This window comes from Protomyctophum bolini, assembly GCF_963924005.1.
Source record: "Protomyctophum bolini genome assembly, chromosome: 1".
In the NCBI taxonomy this organism is placed as follows: Eukaryota; Metazoa; Chordata; class Actinopteri; order Myctophiformes; family Myctophidae; genus Protomyctophum; species Protomyctophum bolini.
Window position 1 is genome coordinate 37,706,755 of NC_137862.1, and position 14,757 is coordinate 37,721,511.

A 14,757-nucleotide genomic window follows, 5' to 3' on the forward strand; every position below is an offset into this window, starting at 1 on the left:
CACAGTGCATGGTTTCACATTGTAAAAAAGTTAATTTGAACGAGCCCACAATCAATTTAATCTATTAATTCGTCGGTGCATCTTGCCCAACAAGCATCAACAAACTAGTTCCTGGAGCTGGCAGTGGGATTTCAGAAAGAAAACTCACAATGATATGACTAGTCAACGCAGATTTTCTACAGATCATCTACTTGGAAGTAGCCCACAGCATCACTCTTCTTACTGGCAGTTGGTGAAGAACAAAAAACACACAAAAAACAAAACAAATATTCCTCTGTTCTGTTCTCCCTATCTTGTTATCCCTCTTTAGCAACAAAGGGCGCACACTTGTTTGTTATAGGTTGTAGATATAGTATGCTACAGTATATGGCCCGGCCCGACCAATTAGCATACATTATCAGACCGGGTCGGATCCGGGCTGGAACTGAGAACTCTATCCGATATTTCCAATAGCAGTCATTGCTTTAGACCTAGTAGTTTGTTCTGTAACAGGAGTCTCCTCATCTCTCTGGCAGAAAACACCTCATCAGGAGAGAGAACTCCACAAAGATCATTTGTCCAACTTCCAGTTCCAATTTTGTCTGACTGCCCTTTGCTTTTGTTTCATAACTTATAATTTCACTTGTTTATCCTGTGTCCTGTATGCCTTCTCTCGTGATTGGATGTTAGTATCCTGACCTGAAACTCAATGTCCTGTTTACTAAAGAGCTGGATAGTTGGGGAGACCCTTGTTACTCTCAAAATGACTGGATTGAATCGAGTCCCCGGTTCAATTCCCAGGCCGGGTGGACCATCATTTTGCTTAATATCACACCCCTGCTCTCTCTCCCCGTTTCCTGGCAATCTCCACTGTGTGACACAATCAATAAAGGCTCAGAAGTTTAAAAAAAATGTAGTTGACCAACATATACTGTACGATTGTTGAAAAAATGACAACAAAACAATATGAAGATGTAGGGCGCCATCTGTATTTTTGCCAATACAAATCAATAATCATTAGGAAACTTTCCAAATGATCAATGTTTGAAAGAGGCTTCGTTAAACATCCTAGCAGTAATATACTGTTTTGTCTGTACATGCCAGAGCTAGAAAGTATTAGCCTAATGTTTACTGGAAACATTAATTCATTGTAAAAATCAATGCAGCATCACTGAGGCACCTCCACGGTCAGCGCTGTGACATGCATCATTTACTTCATGGTGGTACACACGACAAGACATTTAACAAGAACATACTGTAACAGGGGAGATGGCAAAATGTCAATGTTTATTAGAATAAATACCCACAATTCTGAAAATGAGTGAAACCAGAGTGCAACTGCTGGCATGTGCTCTTGTGATATTACTGTAGCATGTCAGTCTACGTGATGCGATGGCATGTGGTGTGACGGCGGGTGCATGCTTTTGGTTAGACATACCATTGGTCCGATAACGACAACCTATCTCAAACACTAACTAAACCCTAACTTCCCACGGGGCAGCACACCTAAACCTGACCATAACCCTCTCCCAAACCTTAACGCACCCCTCACCAATTGACCTGAGATCAGATTCTAAAAATGTCTTCTACATCCTGACAGTTTTCTGAAAAAGCTATGTTTCTATGTCAGTCGTTCTTCGATTTTTCAAAAATAGCAGACCTACAAGCTCGTAGCGCGCCACTCGCTGGCGTTGTGAATGTGTGACCAAACCCTTACACTAAGTTGCACACCGGACATACTGTAGTTGATCTACAAGCTCATGTGTCGAATCGCACAAACCAAAAGTAAAATCAGGCATAAAGGACCACACCAATCACTATAACTATATCGTTGTTATGGTTGTGACGTGGACCCATTTTTAAATGATTACTGTTGTATTGCTTGGTGTGGTTAGCCCTTAACAGCTAGACAAGCACGTAACAAGCAGAGGAGAGCGGCAGGTCTTACCTTGTCCATCAGGCGAGACCTCCATTCCATGTTTGACCTTCATGTGTCGGCTGAGGTTGCCCTTCAGGTTGAACTTACTGGTGCAGTAGGGACACTTGAAGGGTTTACTACCAGCATGGAGGTGCATGTGACCCAGGAGGTTGTACATTCTGTTGAAAGACTTGCCGCATACCTGGAAAAAACAAATGTGGATCAGTGATGCACGATTCTTGCTCAATTGTCTCAATTTTCCTCCACAAGAATTGAGATCACAATTCTCACACGATTCTTCAACTAGTTCTGCACGCTTCTTTAGGAATTGAGATCGCATAGGTGTCTGAATCTCGATCACAATCTTTTATTCATATTTTGATTATTGTGCAGCACTAACGTGGATAAATAAAGTGACACACATACTGTACTTACTGCACACAACACCTTCAAAAACCTAGAATATGACCCGGGCCGGCCTAGCGGTCCGGCCCATCTTCTATCTGGATATGAATGCACAAGAAAATGTATGAAAAGAATGTGTCATAGACTTTGATTATTCACGACTAGGGAATGTCTGTTATGCAGTGTTGCATTGGTCATTGCACACCCCCTGCCGTCCCACCAAAGAGTTTCACACCGGGAGAATCAGTAATATACTGTAGTGTTTTAATAGAATATCAATACTTGGCGCCAGCGTAACGATAACATGTCGCAAGAGAAAGTACGACTTCCGTCCTGTGGACTGTATACATCAGAACGTCTGTACAAGTTAAATCATGTTCATTTTTAATCCTGAAAGTACACAGAAAAGTTACCAATGCCAAACATTAGTTGTGGGATGGGTCACATCTTGTAACCAATGCCAGAGCTTCTTCCATTAGCACATTTTATTATTCCGCATTCTGTGGCCTAGATGGATAACTTTCCAGAGTGTAATTAAGTTTAATTGAGGTTAAATTGCCCGAAATCAAAGAATCAGATCAACAGGGTTGTGATTTTCAATCATATCAAGTGCTAATGGCATCTTTGCAACTAATTTCACACACACGCACATGCGCACGCAGGCAGGCACGTCTCTAGTACCGACTCTATAGTACTATAGACAGATGTAGATCTATGTATTGAATCTAATCTAACAACAGTCTTTTCTTACGGGGTCCCTGGCACAAAATACATTTATTTTCAAATGGGGGTCCGTGGTCTTGGAAGGCCTTGGCATAGTAAATAAAGACCTTCTGCAGGTGCGTAGGAGAGAACAGACAATGTCTTTGTGGCATTCGTCTTTATGCTGAATGCCCCCAAAGAAGAAACTGATGTTGTTCTCCAATTGCAAGAAGACATCGGCTTGTCCTTCTGGCATAGTAACCTTGTAGGGCAGTCAAATTGAAGAATAAGTAGTCTCACAGTAAAAGCATGTACTTTGGGGGGAATTTTAATTGATGACAATTTAACATTCCAATGTCATATTAAAAAATTGGATTTAAAAAAAAGGATTTTATTTTAGAAATAAATTGTGCTTTTCCTTTGTCGCCAAGAGAAAACCGATTGAGGCTAGATTCTTTCCCTTTTTGGAGTATAGTGATCTGATTTACCGTACATGCATGCCACTCAGTGCCATAATGCTTTCACTGGTTAGATACAATGTGCTCTCAGGGTTGTCACAGGCTGCCAGTCTCTCACTCTCCATTCTACCTTGTTTGCCAGGATTGGGTGGGATATTACAAACACAATCCAGTAACTACAGTTCAAGAAACTCATTGTTACCGGGTACTTACTGTCCATAAAGCTCAAACTAAACTTGCCAAACAAGCCTTCATGTACACTGCCGTTGCAGCTTTTAATCAATTGCAGACAGATCTGAAGCCGGAGGACTTGATCCTTCTTTCTTTTTTAACCCCGACGGCCTGACGTCGAAATAAAAAACAAAATCTTCTAAATCCTGACAGTTTTCTGAAATACCTCATGTTTCTATGTCAGTGATAGTCAAAAATAGCAGACCTACAAGCTCGTAGCACCGAGCTTGTAGATCTGCTATTTTTCAATAGCTAAATTATAACATAACGTTTAAAACACCAAAAGGGGTTCCCGCCCAAAATGGGTTAATGCTTCTAGTGGTGCCATTATTCTTTTTGCCTTGTTACTCTGTTGCACTCTTATTTTAAAGGTTTTTGTGTAAATGTTTGTACATGTTTTTGTACTGCTGCTACCCTAAACAGGGCTCCCTCGTAAAAGAGATCTTGTATCTCAATGGGACTTCACCTGAATAAATAAAGGTAAAATAAAAACACAAAAGATCAAAAGAAGTCGTCCTGCACACGTCTTCATTTACACAAATATTTATTGAAGAAATAACGTTTTGGTCAACTGACCATCAGGCACAGCAGCTACCTGATGAATGTCAACTGACCATCAGGCACAGCAGCTACCTGATGAATGTCAGTTGACCAAAACGTTATTTCTTCAATAAATATTTGTGTAAGTGAAGACACACATGAAAATGTTTGAGAAGCACTGGTCTAGTTGAGCGAAGCGTTTGGACACAGACTGCCTCTACTAAGCGGCAGGGTTATTATAGTCAACTACAACTAACAGAATAATGAAAACTAGAATTGCCAAAAAAAAATTGTTGCCTGGAATAAAGTTGTGAATTTGTAGATCTGCTAGTTTAGCTATTTTCCTGACAAAACCACATATTACAAACACAAAAACTATTAAAAAAACAAAAATTAAGCTTTTGCAAAAAAGAAGACTGCAATGCATTCCTCCGCCCCACATTTCTGTGTGATCTCACTGCTGTTGTATCCTACTGTTTAGTGGAGACAGTGGAGCCCCCAAGCCCCAACCAATATCACTCTGGCAGCCTGGCTTCCCTTCCCCTAACACGGGCCGATTGTGTTTGTATATAGAATGATGCTCGACAAAGCCGGGATTCCAACCCCTAGACTCCGCCGTGGTGGGCAGGTATTTTACCACTGGGCAATCTAGTTTTAATAAACTAAATTAATAAAATAAAATAAATAATGAACAATGCAAACAGTAGGGAATGTTCACAGTGAGCAAACACAATCAGTGTTCACTGTTCACACAATCAAAAAAACAAAAAGAAATGGTCAGACAGAGTCTGATGAGCAGAGCCCCGGATAAGTGGCTACTGATTAGCACTTTGCAGCAGTAGGAGTAGCTAAATCTGGCATAAAGAAATAAAATAGAATATCTAGAGATTTGAACTTAAATACAAGATTGAGCAAACAGTTACTTTTTGTTTCTGTGTTCAGTCTAAGAAATGTTTATAGAGGCTGAGGGGACTCAGCCACAGACTATTTTGAGAGAGAATATCCTGCAATATTCAATACAATGTATGCGGCTAGCTAGCATCTTAACCCATTTTGGGCATGAACCCCTTTGGTGTTAGCATTATGTTATGCTTTAGCTATTGAAAAATAGCAGATCTACAAGCTCATAGTGCGCCACCGAGTGTCGCTGACATAGAAACATAGCTTTTTCAGAAAACTGTCAGGATGTAGAAGACATTTTTAGAATCTGATCTCAGGTCAGAATGGGTTAATGTTGACGCTCACCTTGCATTTGAAGGGTTTAACGGGCAGGTGGACGATCATGTGCGTCTTGAGGGTCTGCTTCTGGATGAAGCTCTTAAAACACACGTGACACTGGAAGGGACGGATGCTGTTGTGGATCAGCATGTGTCTCTTCAGGTTGGCCGACAGCGTGAACTCACGAGAACACACGTCACACTTGTGGCCTTTCATCCCCTGTGGAGCACAAAAACAATGACATTGAGTGGGTTACAGGTCATGTTAAATGTGTTGTAAGTGGTACCTTACGGAAAAAGTGGAAAATCTTCTTCACAGCTTTGCCCTCGGATAGAGATATTGGATTAAGATATTTGAGACATTCTCTGATATTTTGAATATTCACATTGACCCCATTGATCCTGTACTAATTATTGTGGGTTTGTCAGACTCCATTCCTATGTTGACGAGAGCACAGAAACAACTCCTCTCATGGTCTGATCACAGCAAAATTTTAAAAAAATTGACACACTAGAAAAAGGAGGCTCCTGCATTTAAACATTGGCTAAATGAAATGACTAGTACACTTCACCTTGAGAGAATCAGGTACTTCTTGAAAAACAAAGAGACAATTTGAAGGTTTGCTGCATCTCGTCTGTTATTGAACAGATTAACCAGGTATGTTCATCTCCTGTCGTGGAAAGATCAGATTTAATCAGTGTAAGAAAACAAAGCAAGGAATCTATTTCCTTCGCCGTTTATGATCCTTTGGGGCTAGTAGATGGATTCTTCTTTTGTTTTTCACTTGTTATTATGAGTACTGTATTACCACCTGGTATGGATGTTTCTCTGTAGCCTTAAAGTCACAAATGCAGCAACAACTAAACATTTGTTCAAAGATTGTTGGACAACCACTTCAGAGAGACTATACATCCACGTATGATAACAGCATCCTAAGGTTAGCCAGGAATATCACCTCTACTAGCCATGTTTTGTATGGAGAGTATAGGTTGCTGCCTTCAGGAAGGAGATATGGTGTTCCAGCATACAATAATGTCAGAATGAAGAAATCTTTTGTCCATCAGACGACTTTGAGGCTAAATCAGGTTTTTGGCCAGGACTAGACTGAGCTGTGGACATCGCTCTGTGCCCTTATGTCTCTATGTATGTAACTGTATTTTTATTTCTGGTTTTGTGTTATGTCAAATGTGTGTATATGTGTTGCATACAAGGCCGCTGGGCTGCAAGACAAATTTCAGTGCAAACTGACAATAAAGTACTATATGATTCATTATCATATCATATTTGAGTAGACGCACTTAATGGTGTGGTTGACTGTATCATCTTCATTTCAGATGTTATTGTTTTCCATGAGTATTTCCTCATCTTACTATTTTATTCTATGCAGTGTCACTGAGCAGTATGGAATTGAGGGTTTTCTGTTTCTCCGGTAAGTGTTATAGCCATTTATTCCCATAGTAATCTTTGAGACACTAGACTCGAGTGTTCAGTAACAGGGGTCTCCCCGTCTCTCCAGCTCTTTAGTAAACAGAATATACATTTTCAGGTCAGGATACCAATTCCCAGCAAAGTTCCCAGCAAAACTAGTTTGAATAGCATCAAAATCAGTTTAATCAGGCTCGGGTGGCACAGTGGTTAAGTCCTTGCCCATCACCACGGAGGTTGTGGGTTCAAAACCACCATGGTGTCGGGTGTTTATGCGTACATATTGGCCCGTATTCTGGGGTGGGTGATATTGGTCATTGCATGTACTCCTACGGGCTGGGACTTGTTGGATGGGAGGAACAGGCGAAATGCCTATGTCCTCCCGGTGGTGGCTCCTCACTGGCAGGTGAGTCAGTAGGATACAACAGCAGTGACAACTCAAAACATTTGTGTGGGGAGGAATCAATTGGCATACAATTGGCTGCACAGTAATTTTCAAAGAATCTTCAAAGTAGACATAGACAAGTGCAACATTTTAACAACACAAATCTTGTATGGGGTCCCCTGGCAGTGGCACAACATATTTTCAGATGGTGCTCCACAGCCAAATAAATATTAAGTTGGAGGTCCTTTGACATGACAAAGTTTGAGAAGCACTGGCCTGGAACATTTTGCCATGTGTGCTACAGAAGTTTTGATACCGTTGTCATAGAAACGGGCATTGGGCCAGTGCACAAGACCAACAATGGCTTCCAGTCTATTGGCTGGTGTTTAAAGAGCCAGCTGACAAATGTTCATGCACACATAATTAAAATATCCATATACTGACGTATTCCCTCGTTTATATGACCATATAAAAACAACATGGCAGCAATTTTAGGAAATATGCCTGAAAAAGGGCCTTTCTCTTCTACTGGACACTAGTAATTGCATCCTCGATTTGGAAATTGCAGTAGTTCATATTGTTGAACAATTCAATTAGTTCAATTATATAAAGAGCGACAGGGTTCAAAAGGACTAGCATTCTAATGTTTTAGGTAGTATTTGGTCTATGAATCAATTAAAGTAAAATATTATTAATTTCATGTTAAATGTATACTAAAAAGGACCATATCGTTTTATGTTTAGCTCACAGTCTAGAAGTCATACACCAAGAAGCTACACCAATTAAAACGGTGTGAGTGAGACATATATGAGTGGTTTGAATTACAGGTCACTTTTACAGACAGGTTTAATACACAGCCAGACGAGGCTGTCAGATCGCTATCCCACACACTGTCTGCACTACACATGTCTGTTCCTAGGTCAGCCAGTAGAGGGAGCAGTGATTGGATGCTACAAAGCAGAATGTTCTCAGCTTGCTGACTGTTGTACAATGTTCAAGCACATTCAACATGCCATGCCTATTTTGGGAATGTCTTTATAAGTTGTTTAATAATAATAATAATAGCTAACATTGTCAAAATGTTTCAAAACTGTCAATCTACAAGATGTGACACCTTGCTATCTTGTAGATCTGCTATTTGTCATACTACAAATTCTACATGATGCAAGGGGTTAGCTGGTTCAAGCTTTACTACCCAAATTCCATCAGATATAGCAGGACATTTACTGATACCTACTGTATGCAACTGTAAGCAACTGTAAATATTCTGTGATATTGGCAGATCTAGAAGCTCACAAGACATGTTTTGATTGAGTGCAGAGGGAAATAAGGAGCAGGCCAAGTATAGAACCCTGGGGGACTCCCTTGATGATGTCATCAATAGGAGACAATATACCCAGTGAGTGATTTTGCGTGAATTTGGCCACATTCAGCGGCTACTAAATTTCCTCATTTGGAAGCAAAAGCTCACACACAATCACATTTTATGTACCGGTATGTTAAGTCTGTCTCCAATTCACCGTCAATGGTGTGCCGCCAAATTGTGATGAGATTAGAGGCTGGGTTCTGAGGGAGGACATATTCACTGTGATCAGATTAGAGGCTGGGTTCTGAGGGAGGACATATTCACTGTGATCAGATTAGAGGCTGGGTTCTGAGGGAGGACATATTCACTGTGATCAGATTAGAGGCTGGGTTCTGAGGGAGGACATATTCACTGTGATCAGATTAGAGGCTGGGTTCTGAGGGAGGACATATTCACTGTGATCAGATTAGAGGCTGGGTTCTGAGGGAGGACATATTCACTGTGATCAGATTAGAGGCTGGGTTCTGAGGGAGGACATATTCAATGTGATCAGATTAGAGGCTGGGTTCTGAGGGAGGACATATTCACTGTGACTCAACGGACTGAGATCAAAAGTGTATAGTATATAATCATGCTATTGTGTTAATTATTGTCATTAGCTGTAATATCTCATCTTAATGCCATGTAAGACATCTCGTCTCCAGTACGATCGATCCAAGAGGAAAACGCAACCCAAAAATAGCAGATCTACGAGTGAGCTTGTAGATCTGCTATTTCTCAGCACACAACTAAGGCTTAAAGGAATACTTCACCCCTGAATTGTTATTGTCCATTACCTCCCACACAAAGCTTTGAATACGTCGGAGATTGTTTGTGTCGCATTCCTTTATGGTGAATGATGAATCCTGGCCCCCTATATTGATGAGAATAGGGAGCAAAACTATGTCAGAAATCAGTTTGTAAACTCCAAAACAATTCTCACAGTATTGTCCAAGTGTCTTGAAGCCAGTCTGTGTCAACCTGTGTTTGTTAAAATAAGTGTTAATAACTATATTCTGATAGTAATAGTTGCTATAGAGAGTATAACAGGGGTCTCCCCATCACTCCAGCTCTTTAATAAAAAGAAGAATTTAATCTAATCATATCAGTAGAATGAGTTTATACAGGATGCATGTTAAACAAGTTCAACTGGAAGTGACAAAACAAAATCATACAGCAGACAAAATTGGAACTGGCACACTATAATAATCCCTTTATTCTGAATGGATAAAATTAATGTGCCACCTGAAAATGTATTTTCTGTGCATTAAAGAACTGGAGAGACAGGGAGACTCTCTATAATATAGCAATAATTACTAGCAGAATATATGGCTTTAACTTAGTAAAAAGCTTTACATAGTAAAGTTTGATAGAAAATGCTTTTTTTAAGTACTGAGGAGAGTAAATGCAGTGTATGGGAAGTACTGAGGATATGACTGGATACATTACACTTGGAAGATACTGTAAGAGTTGTGTGAGAGTTTATAAACAGATTTTGATATGGTTTTGCTGTTGTTAAATGGCGATGAACAACGTATAGGCTGATTTTGAAGTTTGTTTTCCACTTCAGGTTACAAACTGCAGAAGGTAATTGAGAACATGGCTGGCTGCATAAGGGCACAGTCAAAATGAGATTCATATGCATCGTGACTCGAAACAAACGGAAGCCGAGACTTCAGACTTGTCCGTTTCCCAGGTTGTGGACAGCAAAGGCAAGAGTGCCGGTTTTCTGGTGTGTAGTTTGTTTTACTGTAGATTGGAGTGGTCTCGCGTTGCCAGACTGTTGCCTCTCCCAATTTTCAATGGGTTCCGTGATCCGTCATACAGACTGGAGCACGGAAGCTCTGATCAGGAGTACAATACAAGGGGAAGTGAAGCCTCCTCCCCACTTCCTTTTCGTCGCGCAAATGTACCGGTATCCTAATATAAATTCAAATCATCTAAGAATATATAGCTTGCTGCTTAGCAGAAATGGAAATAAAAAAAATATTTAAAAAAATATTTTTGTGGAAATTTGTTGGAAATCTGTTTGGAAATGACAACAGATTACTCGGATTTAGGGAGGTGTAGTTCCAGACTCTATGGCCCTCATTTATCAAAGCGGCGTACGCCAAAATATGGGTGCACGCTAATTTTGGGGGTGAAGTATTCTTATAAAGGAGCACTTCACCCATTGGTATGGGCTCTGCCATCCGCTTGATTATTAAAACTATATCTCTATTCTTTATAGTTAAAGTGCTTGGTGTGAGTGAACGGCCCCGTAATATTGCACCATTTCTGACTGCTCGCTCTGTGTCTCAGAAGTGCACTGTGGACAGTTCAGAAACCTTACTTTAATGACATCATCAATGGGGATTCCAACCTAATAGAAACTACAGACTATCTCTTACTGAATAAAATCACACCCGTGTGAAGTGAGGAGTGCTCTTATCGTCATACATCATCTCATTCTGGCCAATCATTAGTGTAACACTCAAAACTGGCCACTCATTATCAATGGCATTTAATGTTTGTGTTAGGACAAAGTTTGTGTCTACACACACACTAAAAGCTGGACAGTGACCCTCAAAAATACGTTTGAAATCAACGAGGTTTCTGAACTGTCCACAGCCCACCTCTGAGACACAGACATGGTGCCATCTTAATGAGCATTAGTGGGGACCAATTATACGAAGAGTGAAGTGCTCCTTTAAGGACGCAGCGTGGAGGATGGTTGGCTGCCAGGGCAGAGGTTGCTCTTACCTGCCTGCTTCACTCACAGCTCAGAGGGTGAAGGACAGAAGATGAACCGAGGACAGAGAATGTGTCCTAGCCTCCTCTGGCGTCCCGACAAGTGCCTCGCTTTTTAACATCTGTCTCTCGCTCTCCACTATTGACTCATTCTGTCTTTTGTTTGTTTGGTTTTTACACGACAAAAAAACAAAAAAAATGGATGTGACATTAGACATTGATATTTACAGTTTATGGTGCGGTAATGGTAGTGTGTTCTGTGACTACGGCAGTCTGGGTGGAGTCTGGATGGTGGGAGCGGTAGGCGAGGTGTCCGGGTTCGGCGGGGTCAGTACCTTATGGGTGAGCGAGTGCTGCCGCAGGTGGTGCAGCTGAACGAACTCCAGGCCGCACTGGGAGCAGGTGTACGGCCGCGGCGTCTGGTGCTTCAGCAGGTGGTTCTGCAGCTGGCTGCGGTAGGCGAACGACTTGTTGCACTCGGTGCACTGGAAGGTGTGTGGCCCCTGGTGGCTGGTCTGGTGCCGCTTCAGGTGGGCGTACGTGGGGAACTCCATGCCGCACTGCGAGCACACGTGGCAGCGGCCGCGCTCGTGCTTGGCCTCGTGCGCCCGCAGCTCGCTGGGGTAGGCGAAGCCGCGGCGGCAGAAGCGGCAGCTGTAGGGCTTGACGTCGGTGTGCTGCAGCATGTGCCGCTTCAGGTGGCTGGTCTGCGTGAAGCCCTTCTTGCACACGGTGCACTTGTGGGGCCGCGTGCCCTGGTGGGTGAGCAGGTGGGTCTGCAGGTGGCTGGGCTGCTTGAACAGCTTGCCGCAGTGCGGGCAGGCGTGCGGCTTGATGCCGTTGTGGCCCAGGATGTGCGTGACCAGGTTGTACTTGGACGTGTACGACTTGTCGCACATGCGGCACTTCCAGCGCTTCAGGCCGTCGCCCACGTCCACGCAGTACGACTCGTCGATCTGGATGTTGATGTCCAGGCGGTCCACGCGCCGCCCGCCGTGCCGCCGCGGGGGCTGGTGCTGCGGGTGCTGGGGGTGGGGCTGATGAGGCCCGCCTGCCCCTGCCGACACCGCCCCTCCTCCCCCTCCCGCCACAGCCCCTCCTCCTCCTCCTCCTCCCCCCGTGCCCGCCCCTCCCCCTCCCCCGCTGCCGTCGGCCCACATCATGCCCTGTCCGCTGTCTTCGTACTCTCCGCCCATCCCCATCTCCCCGGAGTCATAGCCTCCCACCTCGCTGGTCTGGAAGTAGCTGCTGATGGCCTCCTCCTGCTGGCTGGAGGCCTTCATCATGCCCGGGTGCTGTTGCTCCGCCTCCTCCTCCCTGCCCCTACCCCCCCCGCGCCCCCCGTGGCCTCCGCCCCCCATGCCGCGGTGCTGCTGTGCCTGTACCCCCCGGTGGCCCCCCGAGGGGGGAGGGGGGTGTCCGTGCTGCTGACTGGACGTGTTCCGGTCGCACTCGGAGCAGCTCTTGGTGGAGCCTCGCAGAGCGGCGGGGTCCACTGGGACCAAACTCCCTCTGGTGGCCAAGGTGTTCAGCATGTGGCCGCACGACGTCATGCCAGGGTTGGCGCCCTCGCCTTTAATGTGTGACGAGGGTCCGTCGCCCCCGTGGCGGTCCGGGTGGACCGCCATCTTGCCGTCGGGGTGCGGCGGGGGACCCTGCTGCCAGCGGCGCTGGCTGCAACTGGGCTGCATCTGTCCGCCGTCCTCGCCCAGGTTGTCGCCCAGGTAGTCTCCGTTGGCTCCGATGAGCTGGTCGGCGTACTCGTAGTCCACTCCGTCTACTGGTGGCGCGGGGGACTCTTTGGGCTCGCCGGTGTAGAATCCGTTGGGTGCGATGGTGGCGCCAAACACCTCATTCTGGGAGATAAGACCTAGCACGGCGGCCTGGGCCAAGGACAGCACGACCACGGGATCTGTCTGTGTGCCTGCGTCCACCAGCCTGGCCATTACCTTGGGCTCACATCTACCCAGGCGCCGGCTCGCCTCCTCCTGCAACACAGAGCACAGGACACACACTCAATGGAAAATAATCAATAATTATAATAAAATAAATAAATAATCAATAATCACGACGCGGCAATAAATCATGTCAGCGTCTCAATACAAGGGCACTAAGGTTTTTGCATTGCTTCTGCTATTTAAAAATAAATCACACTCATTTGATGTGAGGGGCTCTCTTATCATCAGTAATTCCGACACTGACAAAGGCCTGCACGCCAAAACGCGTCTGTCTGGTTTGACTGCTGCTGTGGATCTTCAGACTCTACTATTACTATTACTGAGAGTGAGGATTTTATTCTCTTTCTAGACGTACTGTATTCCCTGAATCTGCACCCAGCATACGCCTGAATCCGCACAGACTGTCAACTTGAGATGAGCGAGCGTTTTCCTTTAAGTGCGCTCTCATCATCATGCATCACATTCCATGCTCAGCCAATCAAATCATCACAAATGTCATTCCGGCTTAGCTTAAATGCAGTGATGTAAATAGGTTTTCAATGTAATGAGTCCCGGGATGCAGGGATGGTCTCTTAGATGAGTCCCAGGGACATTTTATGAGTCCCACTTCAACGACGTTATAGGAGTCATATTTTGCCATTTTTAGAAATTGCAGCATTTAACTCCCATTTCATTTTATATGGTTATAATGTGGTTATATTCATGTAGAAAACAGAAGAAGAAATTATTATTATAACTAAAGCTAGCAAAATAAACTAGAATAAAAAAACAGTACAGTAGTACAGTAGTGCATCCCGTGGATGCAGAGGTCGTTGTTTTATTGCGTCCCTCAACTCTAAACTGCGTTTTGGGATGCAAAATGCACCCCATTTTAATGTCTGTAAGTGGTTCTTCCTCTTTCGCACTAGGTATGTTGGTGTGTGGTTTTTTAATGTTGTAAGGGTCACTGTGTCCCTTTGTTGTCTTGTATTGTATCTGTATGCTGCAGGGCGGGTCCTTGGGGTCCAAGACAAATTTCTCCCTTGGGAGACAAAATAAAGAAACCTTGAACCTTGAAAAGCCATTTAAGCTATAACTAGGCTAAGTTTGAACTCTGCAGCTATCAGGTGTTCTGCCGAAAACATTTACGATACATAGAAAAAAACAAGTCTTTCTTTGTTGACGCTGACAATCTGTTTGACGGATCGCAAGTCTGCCAAAACATTATCCGACGATATGTCAAGAAACGTCCCAGTTAGTGTCAATGTGGCATCTTCTGGTGGATGGAGCATTAGGACCCTTTGAAGTGGAGTGCATAGTCCTCCAATAGGAATGTTTTCTAATCCAATAGGGATCACGTTGTTGAGCTCATTGTCCAATCATAGTGTGTGTCTGTGCCAGTTGTCGAGAGACAGTGAGAGAGTGCGGGACAATGAGACAGAGAGTGATGTCTGATTTATGTCCCGCCGTACGCCAGTGTGGCT

The 14,757-nt window shown here is 43.9% G+C and overlaps 1 protein-coding gene across 1 annotated transcript in view; it reads right to left on the reverse strand.

Moving 5' to 3' along the window:
* Positions 1-14,757, reverse strand: part of znf710b (zinc finger protein 710b) — a 46,400-nt gene that overhangs the window by 4,012 nt on the left and 27,631 nt on the right. Inside the window, exons 3-6 of the mRNA XM_080770559.1 lie at positions 12,460-13,324; positions 11,672-12,417; positions 5,479-5,670; positions 1,928-2,099 (exon numbers count right to left, since the gene is read on the reverse strand). Coding sequence (XP_080626685.1) covers positions 1,928-2,099; positions 5,479-5,670; positions 11,672-12,417; positions 12,460-13,282 — 1,933 coding nt within the window. The 5' untranslated portion in view covers positions 13,283-13,324. The remainder of the gene's footprint in view (positions 1-1,927; positions 2,100-5,478; positions 5,671-11,671; positions 12,418-12,459; positions 13,325-14,757) is intronic.